General features: G+C 38.1%; 1 protein-coding gene across 6 annotated transcripts in view; it reads left to right on the top strand.

Annotated features, from left to right (window-relative positions):
* Positions 1-21904, top strand: part of DIP2B (disco interacting protein 2 homolog B) — a 220793-nt gene that overhangs the window by 148160 nt on the left and 50729 nt on the right. For all 6 annotated transcript variants that reach the window (XR_012493969.1, XR_012493968.1, XM_074325685.1 and 3 more), the window contains 10 exons: positions 415-529; positions 1138-1277; positions 1921-2057; positions 5725-5805; positions 7805-7932; positions 9663-9777; positions 12919-13120; positions 17536-17645; positions 17758-17838; positions 21002-21125. Coding sequence is in view for 4 of the 6 variants with exons in the window: in XM_074325685.1 (XP_074181786.1) it covers positions 415-529; positions 1138-1277; positions 1921-2057; positions 5725-5805; positions 7805-7932; positions 9663-9777; positions 12919-13120; positions 17536-17645; positions 17758-17838; positions 21002-21125 (1233 nt within the window). In the remaining 2 variants the exon portion in view is untranslated. The remainder of the gene's footprint in view (positions 1-414; positions 530-1137; positions 1278-1920; positions 2058-5724; positions 5806-7804; positions 7933-9662; positions 9778-12918; positions 13121-17535; positions 17646-17757; positions 17839-21001; positions 21126-21904) is intronic.

Genomic DNA, 21904 nt, shown 5'->3' with positions numbered 1-21904 from the left:
ATAAGAAACAAGACAGAGAAAATCACATAGAGGAGGGTAGAACCAAGCCCAAGTGTTAGTACTGCATTGGCTAAAATGCAGTACTCTTCTTACTTCATGAAGAGTTAGTAGCTCGGTTCCAAACTGGCCACAGTGTGTCTCTGCTATTGATTGGCCGTGTTGGTAGGAGAGGCTTTATTCTAAGTTGTAACTTTAAATAGTTTCGGTGACCTTTCGTGGTCTGGATGAGAATTCATTTGTCCTTGAAATGTATCAACCATCTTATAGGCACAGTAACATGTTTGGATGGAATTAATGCTGTACAATGAGAGTTCTCATGAGAAACAAATGTGTCAGCTTTTCACTCTTTACCAGTTTCCTGCAGTGATGAAATCATAATTTCAGCATTCAAGTTGATCTGTTCCAACTCCTTAGGGTCTGTGTCGTCCTGCGATGCCTTCCTGAGTCTGTTCCAGAGCCATGGGCTGAAACCTGAGGCCATCTGCCCCTGTGCTACTTCTGCTGAAGCCATGACTGTCGCAATCCGCAGGTATTGTTCAGAACATAGTGCTCTTGATGTGTGTTACAACTTTGATCAAATGTGCAGTATTTACCAGGCAGTGATGGGGTGTTAGCTAATTTTCTGCTTCATAAGCCTAAACGTGAAAATGACTTTGTGAAGCAGTTTGAAGCATCTCACTTATTTTTCCCACTCTTGCACTAAGTGTAACTGGTAAACTGAAAATTTAATTATTCTCATCTTGTATTTGTGAATTAGTTCTTTTTTTGTGTTGTCTTGCTTTTTAGAATCCTTAATTATCATCCTAGACTAGAAATAGGCTATTCTTAATTATATTAGTTAAATATAAGCATAAGTATAGAAAATACATGTATAGTACACCCTAGACCAATATAGTCTTGACAACTGACTAAAATTTACTTTTTCCACCTGAATGAAAGTTGACTATGCTTTGCATATGTGAATTTGATTAATTTGGTATGTTTTTGGTAGAGAAATGAGGATTTGTGTGTGTGTGTGTGTGTGTGTGTGTGTGTGTGTGTGTGTGTGGTAGCCAGAGGAAATTTGCTTTCCTACATAGTCATACTTTTCTTTCGATATTTAATTTGCCAAATTTGATGAGTTTATTTTGTTTTCAGGCCTGGAGTTCCAGGAGCCCCTTTGCCGGGAAGAGCCATTCTCTCAATGAATGGACTGAGCTATGGGGTAATCCGGGTCAATACTGAAGATAAAAATTCAGCACTGACAGTCCAGGATGTGGGACATGTGATGCCTGGTGGTGAGTTCTCAGGAGTACCATTTGGTTTTTCGCTAAGATTTGTCATTAGAGATAGTAGAGAATGATAAAATATGAGGAAAAAACCAAGAATCCAAAATTTAGACTTCGTCACTTAGTTTCTCAGAGGCTCTCTAACAGTTAAGTGATTCAAATTATACTTACCTTTCAGCAGTATTGTGTAATTGAATTGTGAATGCTAATGACAGTTGTTCACATGGAAAGGTAAGTACTGAGTGACATCAGAGTTGTCTGGTTGTCACTGTAACTGCCAAGCTAGTGGGACTGGCAGGAAGTCAGAGCACACTGGTTCCGTGACTGAGTTTGATCTTCCTGGGGGTAAATTAATTTAACCTGTTTCTTCGGACTTTGCAATCATTTTTAATATGTCATTATCTTTAAACTCTTCAGTCTACATCTGTTGTATGTTTTATTTTCTGAATTTTAAAAAATTGTTTATCATCAGAGTTAAAAGATGGAAATTTCAAATATACCTATAGAGTTTCTATTTTTAACATTCTTATTTGGTATTCTTACTTAATGCTACTCAGCGAATACGAAACTTTCCTGGGTTCACAAGGATGAAGCTGATATTTTGCAAAGGTTTTCCAGGAGCTCCCTCTTCACTGTATTTTCTGTACACTAGGGATGATGTGTATTGTGAAACCCGATGGACCTCCCCAACTCTGCAAAACAGATGAAATTGGGGAAATCTGCGTCAGCTCCAGAACAGGAGGCATGATGTACTTTGGACTTGCTGGTGTGACCAAAAATACATTTGAGGTACATGATATTAAAATTTCACCTGGAAAATGTTTGGCGAGGGTGTCAGTAGGGCAGATGGGATGTATTTCCCATGGGATGATGGGAAATAGCATAATGTAGCAGCAGGCTGGAGCTAGACTGTCTGAGTTCAAGTCCTAACTCTGCCACTCACACGTTGACCTGGGGTGAGTTACTTAACCTCTCTGTGCCCCGGTTCCTTTATTTTTAACGTGTGAGTAATCACAGTACCTACCTCATAGGATTGTTGTGAGAACTAAATGAGTTGATGTTTATAAAATGCTTAGAACAGCACCTGACATCCAGGAAGTACTGTTATTTATCTGTTGAATAAAAATAAAGGGTAAAAGGCCTCCTAAAAATTCCTCTGGTGGATATGCCATGATTTGAGTTTTATAAGCCCAAAAATTTAATTTTGAGAGTATATAGTGAGAATGGTTCCATCCGTCAAGCGTAGACTCAAGTTAACTGAGCTCGTAAAAGTCTCATGTAAACCAGAATGGCAGGTTACTAATGACAAATGAAGCACCGTCCTATCAGAGGGGCAGACTACTCCCATAATTCAAACATTCAGGCAGACAAGTATTAATTGAGCACCTTCTATGTGTCTGGCACTGTTCTAGATGCTTGGGGTACATCAGGAGAACAAACAGAGCACCTCAAACAGCTCATACTCTAGCATAACTAGCACATCGTCTTCCTGCAGGCAGCTCTGCACGTGAAGCCAGATTGTAATGAAAGTTTGCCCAGGTAATCATTGGGATTAACCTGCCTTAGGGTACCTTTTAGGGAACAGATAACTCCGGTTTATGGGCCATGTTCCCCCTTCACACAAGCTTATATGACCACTGCTGATTTTCAGTTCCTTAAGCTTCCTTTTTCTGTAATCTAGACTAGTGGTTCAATATGGCAGAGCACATCTATCTACCATCCCATTTGAAAATCAATGTATGTAATTATGTAATAACAGATGTAACTAGTGTTCCCTACATAACTGGTGTGGTATCTGAAAAAGGTTGCGAATTCGTAGGTTGACCATCAGTTGTGTTTACACACCTTAAAATGGTATAATATAAATTACTGTCTATCTGTTACTTCCATCGTCATCACTGTGACTGCTACATTCTCGCCCTTCTGTCAAAGATTGTGACCAAGTCACCTAGATGGGAGTAGACAGTCATAAACTCTTCAAGCATATGTACTGCTAGGTTTACTCACAGGTGACTTAACTACCTCTGCTGAATGTATATACATTTTACTTATTGAAATCTTGCCCTATTTCTCTTATTTTAAAGTGCTTGGACTACATATATTTCCAATACCTCAATTTTTCTTTATTGCTGCATTTACCTTACTATAAACAAGATCCTCAAGTAGTGTTTGAAGATACTGATAATATTTTATTATGATCCTTTTCTACGAGAGCAGCTACCTAATCAAAATTCTTAAGATTTAATACCACACTGCTAGGTCCATAGTGATGAAGACATTTTGAAATCTGCAATGTAAATGGAATGATACTAATGTAGAAAAAAAATCCTAACCAAAAAAGGAGAAAACTATTGCTTTGGTTTTGCAAATTAAAGTTTCTAAACGTTTTCTTACTAGATTCTTATATTTAAAGCCTGAGGGATAAGCTCAGAGATACAGAGAACATTTTAATAGTTGCCAGATGGGAGGGGGATTGAGGGGCAGGGTAAAAAGGGGAAAGGATTAAAAAGTACAAATTGCTAGTTACAAAATAGTCATGGGAATGTAAAGTAAAGCATAGGGAATATAATCAGGGATATGGTAATAACTATGTATAGTGCCAGGTAGGTACTAAACTAGTTGGGGGAATCCCTTCTTAAATTATATAAATATCTAACCACTATGCTGTACACCTGAAATTAATATAAAATAATATTGAATGTCAACTGTAATTGAAAAATTTTAAAAGTTGGGGGATGGTGAAAGGGAGTAAGAGGTCCAAATTTCTAGGCATAAAACAAATAAGTCATGGGGATGTAATATACAGCATAGGGAATATAGTCAATAATATTGTGATAGCATGGTACAGTGTCAGATGGTTGCTGGACTTATGGTGATCACTTCTTTAGGTATATAAATGTTGAATAACTATGGTGTACCCCTGAAACTAATATAATATTGTACGTTAGCTATATTTTAATAAAAATCTTAAAAAACAAAACAAAACCCTGAGGAGTTTTCCAATATGATTAACATTTGACTAGGACAAAAGACCTAGTAATGACTGGTCATAAAATAAAAGTGGATTTTAAAAATAAGCCACTGGTTAGAAATGCTTCCACACCACATATAAGAGCAAAGAGCTAATTTTCCATTCCAAACTTACTATTTGGAATAGTAAATCGCTATTTAATTTGAAGCATATGAAACTTTCTGTGCCTCACTTTCTCATCTGTAAAATGGAAGTAATAATCTTGTTTCATAGGCTTGTCTTGAGGATTAACTATAAAGCATCTGGTCTTGTAGCTGGCACACAATAAGCATTTAATAAATGTTAGCTATTGTTATTTTTTTCCCTGTATAGAAAAAAAAGAAATCTTAAAAATTAAAGGGGAAAAAAAAACACCCCAATCAAATAGAACAAATAAACAGGAGACATGAACAGGCTGTTTATAAAAGAAATACAAATGGCCAATACACAAACAAAATTCATCCATGTTTCTAATAAAGAAATGCAATTAAAGTAGCAGTGGATATTATTTTGCCTACCAGATTCGCAAAGTTTGGAAAAAATTGATAATACATAGTATGAGTCAGAGTATAGGAAGACACATTCTGATACGGTTTTTTGGGGGAGTGTAATTGATACAATAGTTTTGTAGGGTAGCCTGTTAAAATTGAAAAGACACATACCTTATACAAATGCCCAAAAATATGTACCGGAGTATTCAGTAAAGCACTGTTTGTAATAGTGGAAAATTAGAATGACCTACACAGCCAAGAATACTGGCTACTTTCTAATAGTTATTAACTCTAATAGTTTCCTGAGTACTGATTCTGGGCCAGGCACTGTGCTTATGTCTGCAAATCTGTTTACATTCCCTTAATCTTTACCCTAAGCCTGTGAGAGGCAGTGGGAGTTTCATTTCATGGCCAAAGAAACAGAGGTTTAGAGAAGTCCAAGAACTTGCCCAAGGTCCACATATTAGTAAGCTGCAGAGCCAGCAATTGAACTTACATTTGACGCTGTGCTATCTTGTCCTCCATGCTATTTTTATGGTACAGAACTATTGTACAAAGGGAGCTAGAGAGTCTAGTACCAGCTTGTAAAGCTATCCAAGATAGATTATATGAAAAGGCAAGTTGCAAAGCAGTATATATACTACGATCCCTTTCTCAAAAAAAAAATTCTTAATATGTTAATATATCATCGTAAAAAAGTCCAGAGAGATAAACAATAAATTATAAATGTTTGTTATCTCTTAAAGGGGTAGGATTCCTAAACACAAAACAAAACAAATGAACAAACAAACAAATAAATAAATGGATAGGATTCCTGTATTCACTATTTATATAATTTTAGTTTTTCAACAAGTAAGTATTACTTGTTGTATATCATTTTTTAAAAGATACCTAAAATCAAATACATTTTTAAAGAAAAGGCTTAGATTTTCACTTTCTTCCTTCTGTCTTTTAGGTGATTCCAGTGAATTCTGCAGGCTCTCCTGTTGGGGATGTGCCATTCATCCGGTCAGGATTGCTGGGGTTTGTAGGGCCGGTAAGTGATGCTTTTATGTTTGTTTTGGTGCATCTGATCCAAATATTTGGACTTTAATTCACAGAGCAGAACAAAATTCTAATTAATCCAAGAGTGTTTAGGGCCTCTTAACTTATGTAGAGCAGTTCCTGTAAGAATGTTATATATGCATTAATGTTGATTGCTTTCATTACCTAAATTCATTTGACTCCTTCAGATAGATACCTTATTTTTTATTTTCAAAACTCTTTTCACTTATTCTTGCTGTCTTTCTTTAATTTGATTAATATGTTTCAATAAGTTAGAAGAGTGCTGAAAAAGTCACCTTCAGTAGCAAAGGGAAACCATAATAAATAGTGTACAAAGCATTTTCATGTAAATTATCAGCACTCCAACTTGTGTAATAGTAAATTCTTCGAAGGAAAACAATTTGTTTTCCAGCAAATAATATTTACAGTCACCGGGTTTATAGAGAGAATTAAGATACAAAACCTGTTCTCAAAGCTCACAGCCAGCTTCATGAGCCAACAAAGAAGGCAGAGAGCCAGATCATAAAGGGCCTTGCATGGAGTAATGGGAAGTTTGAATTTTATTTTATAAGTAATAGGCATTCATTATCATAGTTAAGCCCATATACCTCCTTCCATCTCTAATTACCTCCTTACTCTTTCTTCTCTTAACAGCTTGAGTTATATAAGAAAAGACCTAATTTTGTTTTATTTCTTCACGACCATTTATGGGGAGCAGTGGGTGGGGGCATACCTCTAAGAGAGTCACTCTTCTAGAAAGAAGTCTACACTGTCTTGACTTCTTCACTCAGCACCAAGAAGTTCTCAAAGACCCAGCTCCTTGTAGCTTACAACTTCACTGTTGATGTCCAAGATGGAGCCCTAGCCGTCACCTCTACGTTCCAGGACTCAGGAAAGAAGAAAGGGCACAGTCCTACTCTCTCTTAAGGAAGAGTCCCTGAAGCTGCTGAGCCACACTTCCACTTATATCTCATTGTTCTGGACTAGTCACATGGCTACATGTAGCTGTAAGGGAGGCTGAAGTACAGTCTTTATTTTGGTCAGCCAGGCCCAGCTAAAAATTTCATCAGTGTGAAAGAAACAGAGAAACGGATGTGGGAGATTAGCAGTGACTGTCTCATTCTCTTTATTTACTTCTACCATAGCACTTTTCAGACTGTGTTGGAAATAGCTCGTTCTCTTCTGTCTTCTGTGATGGGCCAGTGGCTTCTTGAGATTAGAGGTTGTGTGTTACTTCCATAGCGTAGTCAGTGGGTGGCACTGATCGTACATCAATGAGAGACATTCACATGGAAATGACTACTAGATAACGACTAACTGTAAATGGTCTAGGAAATTTAGGAATTCTGTAATGAATGGAAAAGTTATTTTATTGTAAATGGGTCTGGGAGAATTATTAGTAATAATTACATTAAATAATAAATAATACAATTATTTATACAGTGATGCTTTTAGGGCATTGACAGCAGACTTTCCTGCAGCTGTTATCTTACTGGAAAGGAGAGGCTCCTACAGTTTTCCTTTGACGTTATTAGCCTATTTCTAATCTTGCCAGATAGAAACAACATTACCCTTATAAACCTGAAATAGCCATTCTCACATTAAAACTGTTTTAATCTCTTCCTGATTCCAGTATTAAATAACATTTTTCTCTGCATCCATCCCGTGAATAAATACAGAAGATGAACTAATGCATAATCATGGCTGGGACAATAAACTGTGCTTGTGTGTCATCCTAGTTGCTTTCTTATAAAATTCCTTCCTAAGAATAAATATGAATGGATTCTCCTCTTATATACTGTAAGGCCCCATTAATTGTAAGATGTCACTTATTTTTCCACCAATTTCTGAGATGCTGAGATGTGAAATACTTTCTTAGAATTCAAAAAGTATGTTTTTTTCCCATATATTTTTTATGAGGTTTATTTCAAGTCAGGAAGTAAAGTGTCTGTTTTACTCCTTAAATTATGTAAATCATTGTTACCTTTCAGGGCAGCTTGGTGTTTGTGATTGGAAAAATGGACGGGTTACTGATGGTTAGTGGTCGAAGACATAATGCTGATGATATTGTTGCTACTGGATTGGCTGTTGAATCAATAAAGACTGTTTATAGAGGAAGGTGAGTAGTACAAAGTTCAAATGTTAGAATTTTCAGTGGAATCTAAATATACCTTTTTAGTGTGATTTGAATTGTGTTCTGTAGATTCCCTTTCCAAGTGATTAGGTTATTTTGGTTAAGCATAGCAGACACCAGGCTTTGAATATTTGTCTTAAAATGTTTGGTTCTTTGGCTGTAATTGAGGGGAATAAGACATAACCATATTCTCTATTTCAGTTTTTAATTATTACTATTTGTTGAGTCCTGAGGACTGATTCCATATTCTAAAATGTTGAGCTTCCTACATTCCTTTAATATGGAAGTCATCTCATTTAGTCTTATGGAGATAGATGCTACTCTGCAAGAGTTTTATACCTAAAAATTGTGTCTCTTACTCGTCTCTTACTAAATTATTATATCATTTTAATGAACAAATTGACACAGTACATAAGTGCTAATTTCAAATTCCATGGATAAAGTCAATTAGATATCCTTTTTTCTTTGCTTATTGATTCAAGAAAAGGTATTTGACATCCTATTCTGTAGTTTACAATCATGGATATATGTCACTAAAGCAACCTTGATGTCCCTTTGTTTTTTGAAGAAGAAAAATTAAACCAATAGAGAACCAGTTCCTGAAGTGTATAGTTTTTTATAATGGTGTGGCTTCCTATGAGGTGTAAGGGGCACTAGACCTTCTGTCTTTGGTCACAGCTGTATCCACAGCACTCAGCACAGTGCCTGGCACACAGTAGGTATTCAATAAATATGTGTGGGAGGAAGAAAAGGAGGGAGGGAGGTGGTCAGGCATGCTGCCATATTCAATCTCTTCCCATTATTTCATGCATTCATTCATTCAACAAATACCTATTGGGTGCCAACTGTGTGCCACTGTTCTAGTAGCTCAGGGTGTGGCAGTGAACAAAACAGGCCTTGTGAAGCTTACATTCTCATTGGGAGAAACAGACAGTAACCACATAGGGAAATAGGTAACATGTGAGATGGTGATAAGAGCTATGCAGAAAAAACACATGGGGGTGGGGGCGTGCTGGCCAGTGTGTACGGGGTGGTGTGGGAATGCCTCACTAGTCAGGGGACGTTTGAGCGGAGACCTCACTCAGAACACCCCCTCCCTTGGCCTACCAGGTCCTCCGTGACCGTGACCGCCCTGGCCTGGCTCTGACCTCTCCCCACCACTCTCTGCTTCACCACTCTGCTCCAGGCACACTGGCCTTCTTGCTGTTCCTCAAACCTGCCAAGCTCGTTCCTACCTCAGAACCTTTTCGCTTTCCGTTCCTTCTGCCTGGAAACCTCTTCTTCCAGATCTCCGCGTGGCTCGCGTCCTCACTTCATCCAGGTCTCTGCTCCAGTGTCCCCTCCTCAGGGAGGCACTCCCCAAGCACCCTGCCTTCATAGCACGCCGCACACCACTCCCCGCGCCTGCCGTCCTTTCTCCCGGTGTATATTACACCATGACATTACATTTGTGTGTTCTGTCTCTCTGGCGTGCAGACTCCACTAAGACAGAGCCTGTGTCTTATTTATCACTGTGTCCCAACCTTCACGACAGTGGTGCTTAATACATGTCTTTTGAGTCCTTGTTTTGACGGTAATGATTGTGACGTTTTCTTTTCTAAATGACTCATTCCTGGGTAGTGTGGTGGGGATGTCTCTTCTCTGTATTCCAACTGAGCAAAGAAAATAGGACTGGTTGTGAAGGCATCCTGATGTGTTTGATCTGTCTCTCTTAGAATTGCTGTGTTTTCTGTGTCTGTATTTTATGATGAGCGCATTGTGGTGGTAGCGGAACAAAGACCCGACGCTTCTGAGGAAGACAGTTTCCAGTGGATGAGCCGTGTACTGCAGGTGAGTCCCCTGGGTCTGTGTCGGGCAGGCTGGCCTTGTTGCCAGGGGTGGCAGCAGCCACTGCTTAAGCACTTTCTTTGATGGACTCCTTATGTCACCCTATTTTTATTTTTATTTTTGCCAATCACTATTTAAATATCCTGACTACTGTTAGCAAAACCAGGTAATTAACACCATTTCTCCTTCTGGACCACATAGTATTTTTCTGCGCAGGTTGCCAAAACCAATTAAATTGACTTGTCTCAGCAAATTCTTTCACTTTTTTGTGCCTGAGTGTTAAAACTCATGAGAAAGTTTTAACTGTCCACATGTGGGACACATTTTTGACAGTAATCAGTTTACTTATTAACAGCTACAGTCTTCCCACATGGTATAAGTGGTGCTTAGAGTACAAGGGATCCGAGAAAATACAGGCTGCTGTTCTTGCGTTGAGGGGGCTTTGCTGTGGAGTTAAAGATCTAGGGACATAAACTATTAGGGACCTGCGCCAAAAGAAAGATTTGGGCTCAGTATGAGGGACATGTTCCTAGAGGGGGCAGGCTAGAGTGATGAGAAGAGCTTCGGCTTCGTTTAGAATCGCACTCTGAGTCCCAGCTCCACTCCCAACCACGCATGTGCCTGTAGGCAACTTACATCACCTCCGTGAGCTTCTTTCCTAACCTGTAAGGTGGGCACAAAATCATCTAATTTACAGAGCTATTAGAAGGATTAATTGATAGTAATTAGATGATTAGTTGAAATATTTACTGTCTATATTCAGTAAATGATGGTGATTATTAATAGCAAAAATAATAATCATAAAGATAATCTACAGTAAAGAGTTTAGAGGGGCCCACTCTATCTTAAATAACATTCCCTTTCACTCTCTCTCCCCTCACTCTTCTTTATTTTTCTACTTAGTATTTATCACCATATAAGTATGTTTATATTTATTGTTTTCTACATCCACTATAAAATAAGCCCCGTGAAAACCAAGACTTTATCTCTTTTGTTCCTGCTCAGTCCCCAGAACCCGTTAGCTGTGCCAGCACCTCATCATAGTAGGCTCAGTAAATGTTTGCTGGTAAATAGAGGGCCAAAGAAAGCATGGGCTGTCCTTGCTAAAGCAACTTATCTGTTATTGGGAGTGTTCCCAACATCTAACTTGTCTGCTTGGGACATTGGATTTATTAACTGCCAGTTAGTAGTAATGTTGTGGAAATGATGCAAGCATCAGATGAGTGACAGGGCTAGATGACTTTTAAGATTTCTTTCTATCCTCAGGATCTGTGATTCTGAATTATCAGCTGGTATAGCATAGGCTATTTGTAGTGGAAAATCAGAGAAAAGAAAGAGAATCTACTGAAGGTAGACTAGACAGAAAAGACTAAAAGAATGTGAGACTGGGCTGATCTATGATAGATGGCTAAGAATCGGACCTTCAAAAAATGTTTTTTATACTGTTCATATTTTCAAACAAATAAACTGCTTATTTTATTCAGAATGAACTTTGGAGCATAATGGTTGAATCTTGTGGTGAATTATACATTTTTTCCTATTGTAGGAAAGTGAAATTCTCCAGGATGTTTGTCACTTTTCCCTAAAGAGCAACTATAAGAATTACATGATGTGCTAACTTACTAATCCAAATTCTTATCAGAGTCACTGGAGGTCTGATTTGAGCATGAAATACGAGGGCACTGTTTTCCCTGTCTCTTCTCAGCTTGGGGCACTTGGATCCGTAGTAGAACAGTAAGGGCATCATATGTTCTAGTAGGTAGAGACCAGAGGTTGTTTAATTCCAGGTCTCTGTATAATAATCTAAATACCTAACTCAGCACCTTCTAAGGAAGGTGGTCAAGAGACGACTTACCAGGCAGTGTATTTTCAGTGGGGAATCCAGGCCACATTTGCTAACTTTCTGTGTATTCTCAGATGCCAGAGACTTAGGAACTGCCAGACTTGCGATTTCCCAGTTGTCTCTGTAGATCAGTAGTAGAGTCTGAGGAATATTGATTTTCAAGTTTATTCTTTGACCTTTTAACTTGTTTCAATAAAAGGTCTTGTTTGTCTTTATGACTGTTGGTGTATCCTTCTAAGGCTGTATCGCCTTTTCAGTTAATACTGGTTAATGCAGTAGAGCCCTCTCAGTTGGTATGTTTGGAACTGGTAAGTTTGGTTGGTCAGTTTTAAAAGGTGGTTGAAGCAGAAAATCATAAAAATGAGAAATTCATCAAGCATTACATTTTAACACAAAACATAAATGTGTGTTCATTTCATGTAGAGTAGTGTGACTATGGGTACAGCGATTTGAGTTCCAATTCAAATTATTCCCATAAACTACATCCAAATGCATTGTGTTTGGTTTCTGGTTTTATTTTCTTTAAGTTAGGCTAGAACATGAGTATTTGAAAAGGGACTGTAATACATAATCCTTACTTTTTAGAATTAACTTGTCTACCTATCAGCAGTAGATTTTTAGGCGCTCACCTTTAATAAGTCTTTCCAAAGCATAGCTCTTTCTGTCATCCTGCACTGATATTGTATCAGTTGACTTAGTAGTTAATTAAATTATGTGAACAGAATAGCAAGAACAACTGGCATAAAAAGTGTAGAAGCGAGCACCACTGCCGCGCCACAAGCACACAGGTGTGTGGCAGGAGCAGAGGTGCACTGAGGGAGCTGGTGGCTGCCAGTGCCCCGTGTGCGGTGGGCCTCGCCCAGATGTTTTGCAGAGGGGAGTCCTGCTAACCTGGTGAGACACTTACTCAGGGGCCCACTTACAGAGCTTCTGTTGTATTCAGCATAAACGTTCTTTGCCTCTATTTAATTGAGCTATTTTGGACAGCTAAAATATTAAAAGAACCAAAACAAAATTTCTAGGTGTGTGACATTATCACTGAAGAGAGAATATGTTGAGGCTTGGAAATCAGTGTCCACCTCTTCCGTTTAGATCATATCTTAACCCTTCTTCTGTTGACCTCTGCCATCATTGAAAGGATTAGTTACCTTTAGATGTATAGGATCTTAATAATCTACCAGATTCTAGACCTAGAATAGATGGAGAAAGAAAAACCCTAGAATAGAGTAATGGATTATGTTAGGAGGGTGTCAAATGTATGAAATTAATCTCACTGAATATTTTTCTTTGTATTTTTCTAGGCAATCGATAGCATTCATCAAGTTGGAGTTTATTGTCTTGCTCTGGTGCCTGCCAACACATTGCCAAAAACTCCACTAGGAGGGATCCATATATCTCAGACAAAACAGCTCTTTCTGGAGGGATCTCTACATCCGTGCAATATCCTCATGTGCCCACATACCTGTGTGACCAATTTGCCAAAACCCCGGCAAAAGCAACCAGGTAATATGCTGGCTTTGAAGACATAGTATTAAAATCATAATTTCAAGAAGCTGAGTTCTTTCAGCATGATTTCTTTTTCTAGAATTAGACGTTACAAAGATTAGTAACATGAGAATAGTTAGCAGCTGACCAAAAGCAGGGAGGACTGAGACCCGCAGAATTGGTTTCTCTGGGTTTACTATTACCTTCCTTTTCTGAGTAATTCTTCTTAGTAGTGCTCCTTTATTTCCCCTGGATATAAGGTGTGAGGTCAAGATGATCAGAATCCCACTGTGGAAGTAGAATAAAGCAAGTCCTACAGGGAAGTTTCTGATAACAAGAGTGGCTGATATTTATTCAGTGCTTACTAAAATCCAAATATTAGCTAAGTTTTATATTTTCAAATGTGATCCTAAAGCTTTGCCCCCAGCTGTGAAAAGTGAAGTTCAGAAAAGTTAAGACTTGTGTCCAATGTCATATAGCTAGTTAGTGACTGTGGTGAGAGTCACACTAATTGTGACTCTCACCTCCACACTCTGAATTACTAAGTTATACTGCCTTTCTGTTGGGACTCTCTTACGTAGAGTCATCCCTCATTTCTTTGTAGCTTTGGGGGTCTGATTTGGGCCTGTAACACCTCTGAGGGGCAAGAGACTTAATTCAGAAATTTCCTGGATTATAAACACAGCATGTTTGGCATTTGCCATATTCCTACGAATTCGAGGTGCAAATAAGAGTGTGAATTGCCATATGGAAAAGAGAAACAAAACAGTGAATTTCACTCTTTTGCCATATCTGGACTTTACAGATCCTGCTGCCATTACACACACACTCACGACCACACACACAGTGTATAAATACATCAGCACATGAGCCTCCAAATGTGGTAGGAAGAAAAGATAAAAGCGGGAGGATTAGGAAGGAAAAGGGAAGCGTGGCATTTATATTCTGTAAGACAGCTTTGGCTGAAAGGTAAACCTGCATAATGATAAAATACAGGTAAGCCTCTGACTCTCTAGGAGTACCTATATTTTAATAACTGCTCTGCAGTAGGTGCTACTTCAGTGGTCTGGTGGCTAAGATCTTATCACAGTTATTCATCTAGATGTTATTGTCAGCTCACCAACCAACCTTATCTTAGTAACAGTGTGTATAGGGCTAAAGTATATATGATATTTATCAGTTTCTGCTACTGGATATAAGAGTTTATGGAGGTTAATATTCTAAAGGGGCAGTTAAAATAAAGAAATCTATACATTACTAATCAAGAAATACATAAAAAGAAGTATCTTCATATTACCTGCCTAAGTATCTGCCAGTTGTATAAAACGCAACTCTTCTCCATCTCAAATCCTATTAATACTTAAGTCCTACATTCATTTGTAATATGAGTAAAATTCTATTTTAAATACCATTTAATCTAAGATTTAACAAAACTTTCATGTCATAGTAGATGCTTAAATGATGCTACTTAGACACATAGTAGATGCTTAAAAACATTCCTTTGCTAGCCAGATTTCAACCAATTTTATTAAATGATAAAACCTGTATACAAGATTAATTCCTAAGCCCACATAGCGTAACATCCACCTGTGTGATGAAAGCATTAGGTTTGGACTCTCTGTTTTTGCTGTCTGTTGTGATTACCTGCTTAGATCTTAGTGGGATACATATGGGTCAGACCAAAGCAGTTTGAAAATCGTGGCGGAGATGATGTGGGGATAGCATGACAGGGTGGGGTTTAAGAATACAGAAAGCGGAGATGGGTAGGAATGAGATTTAAAAAAAACAAAAGAGGGAAAAGGAAGATGAAACAGTGTTAAGGCAGCCCAGTGACAATAATGTCATTGAGATGCCTGTTGGAGCTGTTGTGTGAAGAATGGGAATGTGTTAGGACTGGTTTGGGCTGCAAGTTTCAGAAAAACGTAACAGCAACTTAATGCAGAGCCAGGCAGCCCAGGACTAGGATGGCAGCTCCTCCTCATTCTGGCCCCAGCTTCCTCTCTTTCTGCTCTGGCATTGTATCAGTCTATTGTTGTTACAGATAAGCTGCATACCAAATAACCCTAAAACTCAGTGGCTTAAAATAAGTAGCATTTATTTTGCACTCATGGGATATGGATCTGCTGAGCTTAGCTGGGATCCGCTGAGCGTGGCTTGACTGCAGCTGTAGGTTGGGTTCAGAACTGTTCCACGTGTCTCCTCATCATGCGACCAGCAGCTCTCTGGGCCGTATTATTCTCAAGGCAGATGGCAAAATCGAGAAGGCAAACCAAACCATAGGAGCATATTTAAAACTTCTGTTTGTGTCTTGTCTTCTAGCAGTTCATTATCCCAAACAATCAGACCATGCCCAAAGTCAGTGGGGCAGAGAGGTATCCTCAGCCCTACAGCAAAGACAGAGCGGAAAGGGAGGATTGTAAAAACAGAATAGTCTGCTGCAGCCATCCTACCTCAGGGTCCAATTAGGCTCCCTGACTCCAGCCACCATTCTTGCATTCCAGCTGGCAGGTGGAAGAAAAAAGCAAAGAAGGGAATACCCTCCCCCTTTAAACATATTTTCTAGAAATCACATATATTTCTTCATCTTATATAGTCTTATCCAATACTTATTCCAGGCATTTGCCCAGCTAAAAACTGGGTGTTTTTAAGGAAGAAAAGGAGAATAGATATTGCTGTTGATGACTAGCAGTCTTTGCCGCGGATATTAACAGTTTTGTGGGGAAAATGAAAAGGCATATTTACAGGTACAGCAGTGTCAGCAATTAGCCTCCTACATATTATTGCTTTCAGTTATTTTTCACTCTCTGTGACCCATAGACTCAAGAAATACACACAGAAGGACCTAAAGAAATTGCTGCTGAATTATTTGTGTTGTTTTAAACTTTTTAAAATGTCACACTTTTATTTACTTTGCTGTGTGAATCCAGGATTGGGCAATTTACACAGTAAAATACACAGAGTTCCTGCCTACCTTTCTCCAGCATGCTGTATCTATAAATTGTATAGTTTCTTAGGAAGGAATTTTGCATATTATACTTAAAATTGCAGTAGGCCTTTTGTAAACTAAGTGTTCAGCAGTCAGAGTGTTGAAGTACTTTACCCTTTTTAAATTTTTTATTTGATTAAAAAAATTGTAATGTTTTATTTTGAAATAATTTCACACAAAAAAAGTTGCCAAATATTACAAGGAATTTCGTTGTACCTGTTACCCAGCTTCCCCAAATATTTAAAAGTGATTCTGTGATTTAAGTGATTTTTTTTCCCCCAGCCATTTCAATATATTCAGGGTCAACAGATTTGGGCAATAAAAGATATTTAATATTAATCTAAGCATAGCATCAGTATTATTAAAAACTCAGCTGGTGATAAATTTTGTTATCTTTTAGCCATCTTCTTAGTCTGGCTCGGTAGAGTCTTAAATCCTTAAGTGATCACTAAGAAAAGCATACAGTATGCTACCACTTTTTTTCTTGAGAGAGGAGAACTTCTTTTTTTATTTTGAAGTGTCAAACCTATGGAAAAGTTAAAAGAATAGTATAATGAACACCCACATAGCTTCCCCTAAATTCACCAATTGTTAACATTTTTTTTTACTGAACTCTTTGAAAGTAAATTACAGACATCATAACACTTCATCCCTAAGTGTTTCAGCAATATATCTCCAAAAAACAAAAACATTCTCCTAAAATTTTCCTAATCTACCATAATGCCGTTATCCTATGAAGAAATTTAGCTTTAATATAATGCTTTCATCTAATAATACACAGTCTATATTCAAATTTTCCCATTTGTTTATTATAGCTGGTTTCAAAAAAATCCAGTATCTAGTCATGGTCATACATTGCATTTGGCTGTCATGTCCTTTAATTTAGAAGCTTCCAGCCTTGTTTTATCTTCAAGACATGGATGTTTTTCAAGAGTCCAGACCAGTTGTCTTATAGAATGTCCCACAATCTGGATGTCATTATTCACTTTTAATAAAGTACTTCTGATATTCCTGAAGAACTCACTCAGTCATCGTAGAGGGCAGATTTCTTTCCAGCCTAGGTATTCATTACTAGTAAGCCCGCTTCTAGGGTTGTATTGTAATTGGAGCAGATGAAATTATTTATCATAGGAACCAAGTGTCACCTCCTCAGAGTGAAAACGTTCCTATACCCAAGCTGTAGGAACCCGCCTATTCCCCTCCACCCCACCACCCCCACCTCTCCTGTGATCCTATTCTGTTTTTTTATTTATTTGTATATGTACTTACTGGTTGCCTTTCCCCACTAGAATTCAAGCTGTTTGTCTGTCTTGTTTTCTCCTGTGCTTCCAGTGCTTAGAAGAGTACTCCAATCAGTTTGAACCAGTTTGTGTCAGTCTGGCAATGCTTTAGGGCATGTAGCTTGAATTACCACCTCCAGAGAGTTGATTTTTGCCCTTACTTACAGGTGTAGGCCCTGCTTCTGTGTTGGTTGGGAACCTGGTTGCTGGAAAACGCATAGCACAAGCTGCAGGAAGGGATCTCGGGCAAATTGAAGAGAATGATTTAGTGAGGAAGGTAAGTGTTCTTTAAGTGTTGGTTTTTATTAGTAAGTCAAGGACAGAACTTACACTTGTAGCAGATGGTGGATGTGCTCACCCTGATTCTTTTTTCTGTGTTATGACTTTAGCACCAATTTCTGGCGGAGATTTTACAGTGGCGAGCCCAGGCAACTCCTGACCATGTACTCTTCATGCTGTTAAATGCAAAGGTATGAAAAGTTCGGTTGTGTATCAAATCAGCTGAATACTGTGGGTGATCGTAGGCGCTCTTGATCACTTTCTCTCATCAGAAATTTTCTGTTGCTAATTCTGCAGGAGTTACTGATTTCTCCCTGTTTTGACATGAGGATAAATTGTGCAATCACTTCAAGGTTGAAATGAAACTTCCTGCAGTGTTATTAATACTGTCTCTTCTTGTGTTACAATCAAATCATCTTTATTCAGTTCTGATAGGAACGGTGGCACCAACAATGCAATTACATAGATCTACAGATGTGTAGAATGCATTATATCATGTAACTTTTTTACCCGGTTTGACTTTTAATTCTTTGATTTCTGCCAGAAAGAAAGTGACTTTAGGTCAACATTTTAAAAACCAGAGTTATTTTTGGTAAATACTTAAATGATTTATTGCTAACACACAAAAAGCAAATTGAAAATTATTCAAGAGTACATTCAACTACTACTTTCTAATGATGGTTCACCAGAATATTATATTTTTTAAGTTATAAATTCTGTGGAAGTCTGCTGAGATCTGTTTGTTTTAATGGTTGAGTCAGAGGCTAAAAGTTCTGTGACCATGACCATGGCATGTAACAGTTTCTCCCCAGCAGGCGGATGTCTGCAGGGCCTATTGGACTCTCTCAGGGACTTCCCAAAGTACCCCCTTCTGCCCTGGCCTCTCTTAGATTCTGATATATTTTACACACACACACACACACACACACACCTTTCAGAATTTATGCAATGATGAAATTTCATGAAAGGAATATGCTATGCATTTTAGTGAAAAGTCATTAAAAACCTTAAGAACCACTGCTGTGTGGTAGCAAACTTTGGGACTTCCTTGCTCCATCTCTACATGAAGGGGGCTTCTCTTCAAGCCCATGGAATCATTAGGGTCCTTTCATTTCAGTAAGAAGATGTCAATCCAGCTTACTTTCCATTCCACTTCCAAGCTTGGCTACAGTTCAAGTTACTGCCCTGTGAAATCCACACTCCAGATGTATTTGTTAGTGAGCATAAGTTTAAATTTGCTTCTTGATTAGAGAAGTATGTGGATGACTAAAGGACATGTATGTAGTTCATTTATTCTTCTGAATATTGTAACATTTTACCTCGGATTACGCCAGACCACCAGAAAGCTTAGTCACCATGTAACTCATGCCCAGAAAATTGTTTTTACTGAAGTTTATAGTTTGCTGCTGTACCATGGGTGAAAAAGAAGAATGTTGTAAGAAATGGCCTTGTGAATTGAACCTGACTTTAGTCAAAGGGACATTCATTTTGATGTTATAACCCTAATGTCCAATAATAGGCAATTGACTAAATAAATTATGGCATATAAACATGATGAAATACTATTTAGCCATTCAAAACAATGTTACAGAAGAATATTTGATGACTCAAAAAATACTCCTAATGTATAAATAGAAAAAAATAGGACATAAAACTTTAATAATAATAATTGAGTACTTCCTGATGACCTTGTTCTGGGTTCGTTATATTTCATAGTTCATTTCAAGGTTGAAGAAATGGGCACAAGAGACGTAAAATAACTTGCCTCAGTCATAGGGTTAATAAGTAGTAGGACTAGGAATTAGCTCTTTCATTTGAACCCAAACTGACTTCAGAGCCCACATTGTTAACGATGACACTGCACAGCCTCTCGCAGGTAGTATAAAATGATACCTTTTTTTAAATGTTGCTTATGAATTTATGTATAATATATACTTTTTTAAAAAACCAGGAAAATATATACCAAGATGTTATTAGTGGTTCCATCTTATATTTATTTACCTATATTTTCCAGATTTTCTATACTGAACGTGTCCTGTTTTATATTACTGCAATTTAAAAATTATTTTTAACAGAAGCAGTTTAGTAAAACTTATTTTCATCATGAGATATTTTTTCAAGTATACGATTATAGTAATTAAGACCATGTGGTATTGTCATGACAGATAAAGAACAATTTGTCATTATCCAGTAAAGTTGAAGATAGGCTTACCCACTGATCCAGCATGTCCATTTCCAGATCTGTACATGACCAAAACTTACACACTTAAGCACCAGGATAAGAATGAGTGTCCGTCAGCAGTAGATTGGATGAATAAATTGTTATGTGTTCATACATTTAAATATACAGCAACAATAATGAATGAACTATACCTAGGTACAGCAGCATAGAAGACTCTTAAGATAATGTTGAGAGAAAGCAAAGCACAAAAGTATGTACAGTACAATTCCATTTATATAAAATTCAAAAATTTCATGAGGGATAAAAAGATAAAGAAAAAGAAATCAGCAATTAACATTAAAAAGTCAAGGTGGTGTATGGAGGGCAAGAGAAGACTGGCCTGGGGGACTCATGCGGGTGCTTTGGCGCTGACGGAAGTGGTCTTTTCCATGTCATGATGGTCCTTATACAGATGCTTGTTCTATAATTTTGCATTAAGCTGTGCATTTATATTTTATGCACTCTCCCACGTGTGGGAAATTTTTACAAGGGAAAAGGGGTTCAAAAAGCCCAGCTCAGTGAAACTTGAATGGATAAAAAGGGTATTTATGAAGGCCCACAGGAGAAATTACTCTCAGGATCAGGAATAGTCGGCCATCTTCTACCTGCTAATCTTTTTTATCAGCTAGTGACTCTGATTCACTGTTACTGTTTTGTTTACATCTTTGCTGTAAGAAGCTCAGAACCAGATCTGTGCTTTCTGCCCAGCAAATGTGCATGACCACGTGGCCAGCATTTCTTGTCCTGACTTCACTCCTGCCCCCATCCTACTTTCGTTTCCTTTATTTTCCCTTTACTCTTATTTCCTCATTTAAATTAAAAAAAAAAAAAATCCTGTGTGTCTTTAAAGCTGACTTAAACGAGAAAGACTGTAAGTTAATGTTGATATTCCCTAACTACCTTTAGGCATTGAAAAAGAGAAGGAATACCACACATGTCTTTTGGCATTTTCATTGTTCTGTAATTTCCTAATTTCTTAATTCCATTAGAGGAATTTTCACTGGAATTGATAACTAGCTGAAAGTAATCTATCAAGGCAGGAGCCTTTCAGGTGTAATGTCAAACTGGCTGTACTTGTTGCTGTTTTATTTTCTTCACGAGCTTTGACCTGCTTTCCTTCGTTCTGTTTGAAGGGCACCCCTGTGTGCACCGCCAGCTGCCTTCAGCTTCATAAGCGAGCAGAGAGGATTGCATCAGTTCTTGGGGACAAGGGGCATCTAAACGCAGGTGACAACGTGGTGTTGCTCTATCCGCCTGGTAAGTGTTGGGTTGGTAGACTGAACTTAAGATCCATTGCTAGACTGCAAACTAAGAAGACAGCAACTTAGGGCCACCATATGTGACTATGTAGGCTATGCACTTACTTCTCAACTCCAGGGGTCCCGTGTACGTGGGCTAAGGTGTGAACCAGGTCTCACTCCCTGGAGTTGTGCAGCACAGTGGCTTGGCTGGGACCACGTCTCTTGTATTGACTTGTATTTCCACTATCTAGCATAGTGCCTGGCTCTAGGGTAGATACTGAATGAAGGAATGAAGACTCCCTGACCTTTGGACACCCTCAAAAGAGATGCTTTGGTTCCAGGAGTATTCAGGAATTGGACCATTTCACCTAGTTTCCAAAAGAATGTTGTACATGCACTCTTGACTTTACATTCTTCATCTGATTGATGTTTAGTTCTCAATTATTGCTGCTTTCACCTTCCATGCTCTTATTCATCAACCTTCTTTTCACAGTAAGAGGGACTCAGAATTATTGGGTGACAGTTTGGTGTAAATATTCAAAATTTTAGGTGAAATATTTGAGTTGTCCCTTTCTTTATTCCTCTGCCACCTAACCCACTCATACATCCAGCCTTTTTTGGTCTTTTATCTCCCTTACTTCATTTTGCTCTGTGATTACTATGCTATTTTATTTACATCGATATTAAGGTTTCTTAAAAGGTCATCTGGTAAAGGAATCCCTCGTATGGTGTTCCTGTGAGATTGTCTCCCACCTACCAGTTAATGACATGGAGGTAGAGGAGAGCACTTCCTGA

The sequence above is a fragment of the Rhinolophus sinicus genome, linkage group LG02, assembly GCF_036562045.2.
Source record: "Rhinolophus sinicus isolate RSC01 linkage group LG02, ASM3656204v1, whole genome shotgun sequence".
Classification (NCBI taxonomy): Eukaryota; Metazoa; Chordata; class Mammalia; order Chiroptera; family Rhinolophidae; genus Rhinolophus; species Rhinolophus sinicus.
This window is presented reverse-complemented; position numbering and strand designations above follow the sequence as displayed.